This window comes from Girardinichthys multiradiatus, chromosome 1 (assembly GCF_021462225.1).
Source record: "Girardinichthys multiradiatus isolate DD_20200921_A chromosome 1, DD_fGirMul_XY1, whole genome shotgun sequence".
In the NCBI taxonomy this organism is placed as follows: Eukaryota; Metazoa; Chordata; class Actinopteri; order Cyprinodontiformes; family Goodeidae; genus Girardinichthys; species Girardinichthys multiradiatus.
Genome location: NC_061794.1, coordinates 1,297,774 through 1,310,319, shown reverse-complemented (window position 1 = coordinate 1,310,319; position 12,546 = coordinate 1,297,774). Strand labels below are relative to the sequence as shown.

The following is a 12,546-nucleotide window of genomic DNA, read 5'->3' as shown; positions in this document are numbered from 1 at the left end:
CAATTCAGAGTCTGCTCCCATCAATTCTGTATTTGATTTATTCTTCAAAAAATTGGACATCCCGACTCTCAGTAAAGAATTGACCGTAGATTTTGAGAAACCCTTCTCCATAGAGGAACTAAAACATGCTGTGAATTTTTTGCAGAGTGGCAGGTCCCCTGGACCAGACGTTTCACTTGTGAATTTTTCAAGAAATTTGACAAACAACTTGCCCCTCTCTTGCTTCCTGTATTTGAGGAATCACTAATCGGGGGTATTCTACCCCCACTAAGTGGCGAGCGGTCATAACACTTATTCCCAAAAAAAAGACAAAAATCCAAAAGATTGCGGCTGTTTCCGTCCCATTTTGCTCTTAAACGTCTACAGCAAATCCTTACCTAAAATGTTGGCCTCCCACTGGCAAATAATTTTGTCTTCAATCACATCCACCGACCAAACAGGTTGAAAGGTCATTATTCTTTCAGCATCCAAGATTTTTATATGTATTTCAACGTATACCTATACTTAGTCTAAATCATTTTTCTTGTCATTGCATATATTCATATCTGAATTTATTTGGAATAGAAAAATCCTCCAATACACAAAAGTAGATTACAGAGACATCCTCATGGCAGCTGTCCCTTACTAATTTTCAGTTCCATTATTGGGCAGCCAATATAAGAAACACCTTGTGTTGGAGGGACCCTTCTCTGGGAACCTCCATTCAATGGCTGCAGTTGGAGCAATCATCTTGCAACCCTCCATCACCGCACTACCTACTTTACTCAACTCTCCCTCTGCCTGAACCCCTATCCAACCGCACTAAGAATCCCATAGTCAGAATCAGAATCAGAATCAGAAAAGCTTTATTGCCAAGTACGTTTTTGGACATACAAGGAATTTGTTTTGGCGTAGTCGGTGCAATACAGTACAAATTAAACACACTCCTTAGAATTTGGAAACAATTTAGACGTTCCTTTGCACTTCAAGGACTTTCATTTAACTCTACCTCATGAACACGTGGGCTGAGAGACTATTTACAACACTACAAGACTAATATATTGATAATACATTTGTGTCTTTTAACAAGTTGGTTAGGAACGTTGATAACCCCTTGTTCTCACTTCTTTAGATATCTACAAATCCGCAACTTTATAGCATTTGTTTCCTGTGGTTTCCCTTCACAACCGGCCAGCTCCATCTTGGTGTCAATTTTAAAAATCAATCCTAGATTAAAGGGGTCAATTGGTAAAATGTACTCGCTGTTGAATACACAAAATCAGAAATCCATGTCTAAGCTCAAATGTCAATGGGAGGGGGACACTGGGGAAAGTGTTGAATAGGGTTTACTCCTCTTCCATCTGTGTGAGACAAAAAATTATCCAATTTCATCATCTAAAGTTAAGCTAGCTAAAATAAGACCAGACATTGATCCTACCTGTGACCGATGCAGACAAGCACCAGCAACTCTGTCACACATGTTCTGGTCATGTGAAGGACTGCGTGGTTTCTGGCAATCAATATTTAAATTTCTTGTAGACAGTCTGAAAGTCCCCATTGAACCTTGGGCTGTCTCTGCAATGTTTGGAGTCGCCTCACATGGAGCCCAGCTCAATCAACTCTCTTGGCAAGACGACTTATTCTAATAAAGTAGAAGGAGAAATACCCTCATACATTGCAAACATGGCTTAGTGACCTCCTGAAACATCTTACGTTTGCCACACCACAAGAGGCTGTACACAGATTTTTTTATTCCACTAGTTCTGATCCCATCAGGATAACTCTTGACGTTATTGCTGTAGCATGGCACACAGGTGATTCCTTAAGTGAACATTCATTTGGTTCAAAGTACTTTCTATCTTTATGTCATACATATTTAGTGTACATTATATTCATTGGTCTTTAGTTCTGAAATCTAAATGTGTGGATATGTATGTTTGTATCTTTGTGTATGTTTATGTGCATACAGTATGTTTATTTATTTATGGAATTCATTCATTCATTCATGTTGTATACCGCTTATTCCATAGTGGGTCACGGGAGAGCTGGTGCCTATCTCCAGCAGTCTACGGGCAAGGGGCAGGGTAAACCCTGGACAGGTCGCCAATCCATCGCAGAGCAACACAGAGACATACAACCATGCACACACTCATTCACATCTAAGGGCAATTAACCAAACAGTCATGTTTTTGGACTGTGGGAGGAAGCCGGAGTACCTGGTGAGAACCCACGTATGCACAGAGAGAACAGGCAAACTCCATGCAGAGAGACCCTCGGCTGGGAGTCGAAACCAGGACCTTCTTGCTGCAAGGAAACAGTGCTACTGTTACATAATTTATTTATGTAAATTAAAAAAATTAATAATTGTTGTTTTACATAATCTTCTAGTTATATGTCTTCACAGACAATGGCACAATGTTTGTTTTTGTTTGAGTCTACAGGGAGGTTGTGTATCACCTACCCCAGAATATTTTAAATATGTATGTACACTTGTTTGTACACTCAACTATGTTTATACAATATAAAACTTGAAAACTTAATACAAAGACTTAAGAATAAAAAAAGCTTGGGGCTGACTGGTTTAATGCTTCTAAGAGGCGCTGTGTAAAGAAATTAGGCCACACCCACCAAATATTTGCTGAAATATCTTTTAGGGTGATTAATATTTATCATGTTCAATTTCGTGCAGATCTGATGATATACGAGAAAATTAGAGCCAAACGGATGGTCATGGCAGGATGTCAGACTTTGCTGCGCCACCATGGCCACACCCTCTAACAAAAAGTCTCTGTGTTTGAAACCAAGTGAGACCAACTTGTCATCTGTCTTCTGACACAGTTTCAAGTGGATTGGGTCAAGAGGGTCAAAGAAGGCCCTTTCCGGTGGAAAAAGTGTCTTGTACATGACACCAATCGTGGGATCGTAGGCAGACATATTGGGGCTTTATGTGCAGTAATGTGAGCGCTGCGCTGGTCTGTTAAGGTGAAGAAAGAGCTGAGCAAAAAATCAAAACTCTCGATTTACTGCTCCATTTACAATCCAACCCTCAGCGACAGTGATGAGATATGGATCATAAACAAAAAAACAAGATCCTGGATACAAGCAGCCAAAATGACAGGGTGAGGAGGGAATATGGACATAGAGCCACTGCTCTTCCAAATCCGTCAGTTAAAATTGTTTGGGCATCTGATCAGGATGCCTCCTGGGCACCTCACTTTGAAGTTTTTTTCTGGAATGTCCTAATGGGAGGAGACCCTGGGGAAGGCCCAGAACTCAGTGACTGTATAGATGGATTGATGGAATTTCTGTCATCAGAAATTATTAGTTTAAAAAACAAAACTTCTGGTCAAACAAAACTTTAGATTGAAATCTATTATGCATCCACAACCTCACCAATTAAATATGACCCTGATTAACGTTTGTTTGGTGGTGAAATTTTAACACTAAATACAATGTTTGATCACCTAAATACACCAACCAATCCAGCTCTTAAGATAATGTTTCAGTTCCTTCATAATCTGATTTTTATTTGACATGAATCAAGAGCTGCAAAAGTCACAAGAGATTCAAACAGGAAGTGGAATAAAGGCAAAAATGTGCAGCTCCTATGAGGTCAAAATTAATTTGCATCATGGTCATCAGAATTTTTTCTCTAGTATAAAAGCGCTGATCCTCAGTTTCAGCAGTGAAGATAAATGCATAACAAGCACAACAACAATGGAGGCTTGCTTGTAACCACAAGTTAGCAGGTACTATAAGGAGTAACGGTTTCACGCATCCGTTACTAATGAAAAAGCCTAAATAGTGAGTATATCTGTACAGAACTGCAATGAGTAAGGACTGGTTGAAAAGGGGCATTTGGCAAAACATGAACAGAGCTGCCACTTCTATTTTATCTGACTAATGGAATGTAGTTCATGGGTGAGATATCTTCCTGTTTAAGAGCACAAAGAGGAAGAACATTCTAGCAGGTGATGATGACGATGTCAGTCTTCAGTGGAAGGCGGTAAAGTTAAGGGCACACGACGGAAAAAGAAGCTGGAACCTCTGAGGAGCTGACCCTAAAGGAGGTTAGGGAGAACAGATTAACTTTTAATACTCTGAAGTAACATAAAAACTCATCCAACTACAGGGGTTGGACAATGAAAGTGAAACACCTGTCATTTTAGTGTGCGAGGTTTCATGGCTAAATTGGACCAGCCTGGTAGCCAGTCTTCATTGATTGCACATTGCACCAGTAAGAGCAGAGTGTGAAGGTTCAATTAGCAGGGTAAGAGCACAGTTTTGCTCAAAATATTGAAATGCACACAACATTATGGGTGACATACCAGAGTTCAAAAGAGGACAAATTGTTGGAGCACGTCTTGCTGGCGCATCTGTGACCAAGACAGCAAGTCTTTGTGATGTATCAAGAGCCACGGTATCCAGGGTAATGTCAGCATACCACCAAGAAGGACGAACCACATCCAACAGGATTAACTGTGGATGCAAGAGGAAGCTGTCTGAAAGGGATGTTCGGGTGCTAACCCGGATTGTATCCAAAAAACATAAAACCACGGCTGCCCAAATCATGGCAGAACTAAATGTGCACCTCAACTCTCCTGTTTCCACCAGAACTGTCCGTCGGGAGCTCCACAGGGTCAATATACACGGCCGGGCTGCTATAGCCAAACCTTTGGTCACTCATGCCAATGCCAAACGTCAGTTTCAATGGTGCAAGGAGCGAAATCTTGGGCTGTGGACAATGTGAAACATGTATTGTTCTCTGATGAGTCCACCTTTACTGTTTTCCCCACATCCGGAAGAGTTACGGTGTGGAGAAGCCCCAAAGAAGCGTACCACCCAGACTGTTGCATGCCCAGAGTGAAGCATGGGGGTGGATCAGTGATGGTTTGGGTTGCCATATCATGGCATTCCCTTGGCCCAATACTTTTGCTAGATGGGCGCGTAACTGCCAAGGACTACCGAACCATTCTTGAGGACCATGTGCATCCAATGGTTCAAACATTGTATCCTGAAGGTGGTGCCGTGTATCAGGATGACAATGCGCCAATACACACAGCAAGACTGGTGAAAGATTGGTTTGATGAACATGAAAGTGAAGTTGAACATCTCCCATGGCCTGCACAGTCACCAGATCTAAATATTATTGAGCCACTTTGCGTTGTTTTGGAGGAGCGAGGCAGGAAACGTTTTCCTCCACCAGTATCACGTAGTGACCTGGCCACTATCCTGCAAGAAGAATGGCTTAAAATCCCTCCGACCACTGTGCAGGACTTGTATATGTCATTCCCAAGACGAATTGATGCTGTATTGGCCGCAAAAGGAGGTCCTACACCATACTAATAAATTATTGTGGTCTAAAACCAGGTGTTTCAGTTTCATTGTCCAACCCCTATAATGAGTCCTATGAGGACAGGTGGATAGATATTTTATCATTAAGGGTAAGGATGTCAGGGTACCTCGGAATTCAGATGATTCCAACAGTGCAGCCATGATTTAAAGATGGGGAACTGAGGAGGAAGACCTGCAGCCAGACTGAAAACACAGAGCTAAATTAGTCAGAGAACAGTAGCAAGACTGCAGGAAAATGAGCTTGTACTTTCAATGATATTCAATTCAAGGCTCCTACTGGTATCTAAAGCCTTTAGGAAAACAAATGGTGGGGCTGTCTTTGATTTGTTGCTTTAAAATGAATCTGACATGCAAACGTGAATGTTAATACATCTCATAAATCAAGACCTTAACATCTGCCAGGTGTAAATACAGATGACAACCTTCCAGGTTGTTCATTAAATAATCCACCAAACCTCATTGAACAGAGAATGTTTAAACAATTGGAGCTTTAATTGATTGTGTCTCATTCTATTACTCACCCACAGTTGTTGACTGCCATTATATCAGCAACCAAAGAGAATGGATAAGTAAGAACACTCACAGTAATCTAGAGAAATACAGTCAGCATTAATAAAACACCAGTGACTGTCAAAATAAAATGCTTTAATGATAAACTTACGCCCATCACAAACTTTGTGTAGCTTCTTATTGCTGAGGCCTGACTAAACTAAAAAACAAATACAAGAACAGAAGTTAAATGATATTCAAGGACATACATGAATAAAAACTGTAAAAGTGCACTATTTAGTGCAGAGGCCAAATTTCATTTGTAGTCCTTGGCAGGTTAATGGTATATTACTTAAAAGAAAGAATAAACTAAACTAGAAAACTTTGCATTTCCTGCAAAAATGCAGTGTGAATGCTGTAAGCTGAATTTTTTAGCTGAAAGCTGGCAGAAACAAGCTGAAATTGACAGCAGAAAATCAGCTGAAATCTGATAAATTAGTAAAAATAGCAGAAACAGCTAAGAAAAACTGCCATCTGATCTGTTTAAGCAGGTAGACTATAAGCTATAAAACAGTGTAACAAGTTGAAGTCACTTCAAAACTACTTGTTGAAAGAGTTGTTGAAATGGAAGAACTGACAAAAACATTAAAAAAGCAGGAAAGAGCTGCCCATAGATGAGCTGAAAAAGCATAGACTGAAGCAAAAAGATAGACTAAGAATTTGAAGTCAGTGCTAAAATACATAAAAAATAGGAATTTCAGAAAAAAGGAACTAACAACAAATACGCTGAAGAAACACAAAAACAAACAAGTGTTCTTCAGATAAGAGAGAAGAGAGGAGAAAGAGAAGCTAAAATGCTAACATTAACATATTGGCTATCACTAGCATGAAGGCTGATATTAATTTAACCCATCTACCATGCAAAAAGCAATGCGTAAGGTAAAATTTGCTAAAATGCCAATGCTTACTACAGCCTATATTCAAAAGTCTATGAAATTGCTGTTTAAAATTATTCACTCTTCAGCATCCACACAATAATAATAATAATAAACTAGAACATTTCTGAATAAAGTTAGACGGGGCCTGCCTCTTGGTGCGTGCTTTTCGGACCAGAGCCAAAGGTTGTGGGGCTGAGGTACAAAACCAAAGCAACAGAACCGTGTGCATCATGATTGAGGGTAGAAGGTTAAGATGTCTATCTAGACCTGTTCTTTTTTCACCAGTAATCATACGTCCTTGCATTGCTTTGGCAGTCGGCAATAAATAAAGAGTCCAATTTAGAGATGTGTAGTAATAGGTGCCACCAGGCAATGGCATGGGAGTCAGGCAACTCACTGTTCTCCCTTCATTGCTATGGCAGGCTCCAACTAAGGAATGTTGAGGCATTTATTTTGTAAATATCATTGAGTTTATTTTGAAAGGATAAAGTAGATCCATTTCCATCACAGAGTCCCAGCAATAGTGTTAAGACCAATGCTGCAATTATTGCTGTGTGAAATATGAAGACGATTATTTTGTAGGGTACGTCTAGGTGTTGTTTTGAAAGTCCAGTATAGTTGTCCTTTCAGGTCTGGCGTACTTCCACTAGATATAAAGAACCTGCTTGCTATTCTAAAATCATTGTGTAGGATATTATCAGCTTAAAAATGACTAGTAACTCTGGAAGACTGAGGCTTTAATTTTGAATGTTTCAGTAAGCTTTATTTTAAAAGGCCAACATGGTCCTATTTCCAACACTGGGTGAGCTCCAACAGTAGTGTGAAGCCCAGTCCTCCAATTATCTATAGTTTAAAATGTAAAGGCTTATATTTTGTAGAGCATGTTTTGTCTTATTTTGAAAATCTAGCATGGTTGTCCTTTCAGGTCTGGGTTACTTCCATTAGTTACATAGAACCTGCTTGCTATTCTAAAATCATTATGTATGCTATTATCAGCTTAAATAATCACTAGTAACTATTAAAGATTGGGGCTTTTATTTTGAAAATTTCAGTATGCCTTATTTTAAAGGCTGACATGGTCCTATTTCCAACACTGGGTGTGCACCAACAGTAGTGTGAAGCCAAGTCCTCCAATTTTCTATAGTTTAAAATGTAAAGGCTTTTATTTTGTAGAACATGTTTGTCTTATGTTGAAAATCTAGCAGGGTTGTCCTTTCAAGTCTGGGTTATTTCCATTAGTCATATAGAACCTGCTTGCTTGTCTGAAATCATTGTTTATGCTATTATCAGCTTTAAAAAAATTAGTACATATGGAAGGTTGATGTTCAGTGTGAAAAAAGGCTTTTATTTTGTAGCGTATGTGTAGGTCTTATTTTGAAAGTCTAGTTTGGTTGTCAGCTATGACTGACTTATTGTGAACACTCATGGAAGCTTCTGGCCTGAGCTCAGCCTCAGAGCCACTCTCTGTCAGAGGTTACTTAAGTTCACTGGCAGCTGTGTTCAGTTGCTATGGTAAATAATGAGCGCCCAACAGCTGCTGTTTCTCACTCACGCAGCACCACACATTGTGTCTCATCATGGCCTGGCTTTATAACATGGTGGCACATGCTCCCGAAAAACTGCCCATAACTCGGAAACCGTAGGGGCTATCGACGTTATTCTTGGACCATTTTTATCAGAACGGACAGAGGAACGATAATATTAACACATTTATTTTGAAAATAAAATATTAAAGGCACAACAATAGGTGAAAAGAAAGGGATGAATGGAGAAAAAGACAAAACTGCCTGAACATGCTCTCGAACAACGTCTAATAACTTGGTAATTATAAGGGCTATCAATTTGATTCATGCAACGTATTAATCAGCAGGCCTTTCTGAACAATCATGGAGCTTCTCAAGTTTCTACAAAAATCTGTCTGGGAGGTGTGAACCTGTGAAAAAGTGGATCATTTTAACAATTTTTAACCTGAGTGAAGGTGATTTTTTCACTGTCAAACAGACCTACTTCACGAGGAAACAATAAAAGGTATCAATTTTTTGGACCATAGGTATCAGCAGGGATCGGTGAACAATCCTGGAGATTTTCATGTGTCCACATAAATCTATGTAGGAGATGTGACAGTGTAAAAAAGTGGATAATTTTAACATTTTTTAATTTCAAGCGATTTTGGGAAGGACTGATTAGGTACTCCGAAACAAACCTTTTTTTATGACAAAATGATAAAAGGTATCAAAACAATTCCTTCACTGTGAGCGCCAGCAATGTCTGAAGATAAATCTGCACAAGGCTCATGTCTCTACTTCAAACGGTTTACGAGAGGCGGCCATTCGAAAACATGTGAGTTTAATGATTTTTTGCTCAGATTTTTTTCTGAAATTCCCATTGGTTTCCCATTCGGGGTGTGTTTACTTTGCGTTGCTTCGGGGCATGTTGCTGGAACTCTGTTAGTCCCACATCAATGAGGGTGACCTTTTCTGAACCGTGAAAGAGAATCCTACGTTTTGATATATAAATTGTGTCAGTAGAGTGAAAATTAAGCGAGTGAGGAGAGTTTGTTCGTTCTTTCTTAGGTTGTTAAAAAACCTAGAGTGTACACTCTAGCAACTGCCAAATTCCGCCTTTGGATTACATTATAAAATCGAGAACTTCAAACATTTTACGTAAAATTTGAATCGCGATTGTAGAAGAACCGTAACAAATATGAAAAAGCCGAATTATTTGAAGATAGCTTAATGGCTTGTGAACATTTTAAAAGTTGAATGGGATTTCTAGCTGAAAGTATGTAGAAGTAGTAAGCTGTGAAAGAGCACAACGTTTTAGCTGAATGTTGTGGAATTTTTAAGATTTTCCATTCATTTCAATGGGCCAAAAATCAGCACAAAAAGCTGAATATTTTAGAAAGTATAAAACGTATTAATACCAAAAATCATAGCCATAATGTCCTAAATGAGCCAAACATTTAAAAACTTGAATGGCTGAAATAGCACAAAGTATGAAGGAGGAGATAGGTGCCAAAAAAAGTGTTAGATACATATAATAAAGAGAAACAGGATCTCAATACTGTGAATGCATTCAGCATTCACACAATAAAGAGAAACAGGATCTCAATTGTGTAAATGCATTCACACAATGATGCACTGTATCTACTGACAAACATTAAAACCAACAATGCGACCTAGCAAAATGACAGGAATGAGACAAAAAGTGGAGAACGTGGTAGCAAAGGTAAATGTATACAGGTTTGATGATCCTTCAGATACTCTTTAACACAAGGCTTAAAATGATCCATGTTGAAAAGTCTGGAGGTAAACTGTTCCTGCGCCTTGGCATCATGTTGTACCTAATCAGTTTGGTGGCCTAAACATTACAACTGGATTGAAATGTAGAGCTAATTTTGTTTTGCAGTTTGTTTTTCGTTTTGGCTTGAAACAATCAAACATGATTGAATTGCATTGTTGAGTAATTAATCTTTTGAGGTTTTAAAACAGCTGCAACATAAGACTTTTTAAATATCTATAAACATACTATTAAATAGGTTTAGACCCAGACAAATTTCAGTACAACTATTCTCATCTTTACCTCGAAACCATCAAGACTTGATACTAATGCATTTTCTCATAAAACAGCATTTATCATCAAAGCTTAGATTCTTTGTTACAAACAGCTGAAATACGTACGTTGTCGTCAACAGCATAGGTGTTAATAAAGTGAGCCAGCAGGTTACAGCACCACAGGAACAGGACTTCTCCCAGTACATGCGGTACAAAACCACTGCAAATAAGAACAATGGTCAGACCTGCAGGGGTCAAAATTGGAGGTAAAAATACTGTAAGAACTGTACAGAGGGAGTCAAACTTGCATATAAAATCCAGCCAATCCTTCCTCCTGAAATATCTTGAAGATACAACTGAATACACCACTGAAAACAAGAAAAACACATTCAGCAACATTTCAAAATGATACCATACAATTTATAGTTTATTTGTATAGCACTTTTTAAAACAACAGTTACAAAGTGCTTTAAATTCTATAAATTACCACAAAACATCATAAAAGATACAAAAATTTAACAAAACGAAATCAATTAAAATGTAAAGATAAGTAAAACACAAACGATAAATTAAACTATTAAAAGCCGTGTTATAAAAGTATGTTTATTTTAACCAGCGATTTAAAAGAAGACAATGAAGAGGCCTGTCTAATATTTAGTGGAAAAGCATTCCATGAACTGAATGTCCCAACCATAGAAGCTGATTAGAGATTCTCAGACTGCGAGAAAGGATATAATGGCACAACACCATTCAGGGATTCAAAAACAAACAATACAATTGAATCTATTCTAAAAACTGCAGGTAGCCAATGCAGTGAGGGCAGAACAGCAGTTATTGATATTTATGGGTTCTTGTGAAAACACTAACTGCAGTATTTATTTTAATTAAAATTCTCAATTTTGCTCCTGAATATATTTATTTAGTCAGTAAAGTTAAAATCTGAAATACCTTAAAAGAAGTATTGTACTGAACCTGGACCAGACCATGTGGCCCTACCTGTACTTAGCCTCTCTGCCAACAAACTGGGCCATACAGCGTACTGACATGACTGTTAAAAGAAACAAAAGAGCTGATCAGAAAATCTCATGACTGGTGTTCATTCAGACGCAGTACTGTACGTCATTTTAGCTTTTATAGGACAGATAACATGGCACATAGTGTAGGCAGCAGAAAACACTTTGGTGGTCTTAGTTATTTCAGGATGATTGGAAACCATTTAAGCATTTCATTTTATCCAGCATAAAAATATGTTACTTTGGCTTCATGCAAATAGTGGGCGCGTGAGACCTACAAAGATTGTGTACGCAAAGGATAACAGGTGCAAAGGAGGTACAGACTGCCCTATTTAAATTGCATGTGCTACTGGCTGTCACTATAGAGAGTGCTGGAGAGCCAAGTGTAAAAGAAAGATCAAGTTCGAAGCCATGGAGTTGGAAGTAATAATATACAGTACAGACCAAAAGTTTGGACACACCTTCTCATTCAAAAAGTGGTCTTTATTTTCATGACTATGAATATTTTAGTTTCACACTGAAGGCATCAAAACTATGAATTAACACATGTAGAATTATATACTGAACAAAAAAGTGTGAAACAACTGAAAATATGTCTTATATTCTAGGTTCTTATAGTAGCCACCTTTTGTTTTGATTACTGCTCCACACACTCTTGGCATTCTGTTGATGAGCTTCAAGAGGTAGTCACCTGAAATGGTTTTCCAACAGTCTTGAAGGAGTTACCAGAGATGCTTAGCACTTGTTGGCCCTTTTGCCTTCACTCTGCGGTCCAGCTCACCCAAAACCATCTCGATTGGGTTCAGGTCCGGTGACTGTGGAGGCCAGGTCATCTGGCGCAGCACCCAATCACTCTCCTTCTTGGTCAAAGAGCCCTTTCACAGCCTGGAGGTTATGCGCCGCACAAAGACATGGTGGTTGGAACCAAAGATCTCAAACTTGGACTCATCAGGCCAAAGCACAGATTTCCACTGGTCTATTGTCCATTCCTTGTGTTCTTTAGCCCAAACAAGTCTCTTCTGCTTGTTTCCTGTCCTCAGCAGTGGTTTCCTACCAGCTATTTTACCATGAACGCCTGTTTCACACAGTTTACTTTTAACAGTTGTTCTAGAGATGTGTCTGCTGCTAGAACTCGTTTCTGGCATTGACCTGTTCTCTAATCTGAGCTGCTGTTAACCTGCGATTTCTGAGGCTGGTGACTCAGATGAACTTATTGTC

The 12,546-nt window shown here is 38.8% G+C and overlaps 1 protein-coding gene across 1 annotated transcript in view; it reads right to left on the bottom strand.

Moving 5' to 3' along the window:
• Window positions 1–828: 828 nt before the first annotated feature.
• LOC124881004 (mitochondrial carrier homolog 1-like) overlaps window positions 829–12,546 on the bottom strand; it is a 29,409-nt gene continuing 17,691 nt past the window's right edge. The window contains exons 6-13 of the mRNA XM_047386520.1: window positions 11,312–11,363; window positions 10,624–10,683; window positions 10,442–10,535; window positions 5,996–6,043; window positions 5,856–5,923; window positions 5,442–5,517; window positions 2,196–4,040; window positions 829–1,621 (exon numbers count right to left, since the gene is read on the bottom strand). Coding sequence (XP_047242476.1) covers window positions 3,966–4,040; window positions 5,442–5,517; window positions 5,856–5,923; window positions 5,996–6,043; window positions 10,442–10,535; window positions 10,624–10,683; window positions 11,312–11,363 — 473 coding nt within the window. The 3' untranslated portion in view covers window positions 829–1,621; window positions 2,196–3,965. The remainder of the gene's footprint in view (window positions 1,622–2,195; window positions 4,041–5,441; window positions 5,518–5,855; window positions 5,924–5,995; window positions 6,044–10,441; window positions 10,536–10,623; window positions 10,684–11,311; window positions 11,364–12,546) is intronic.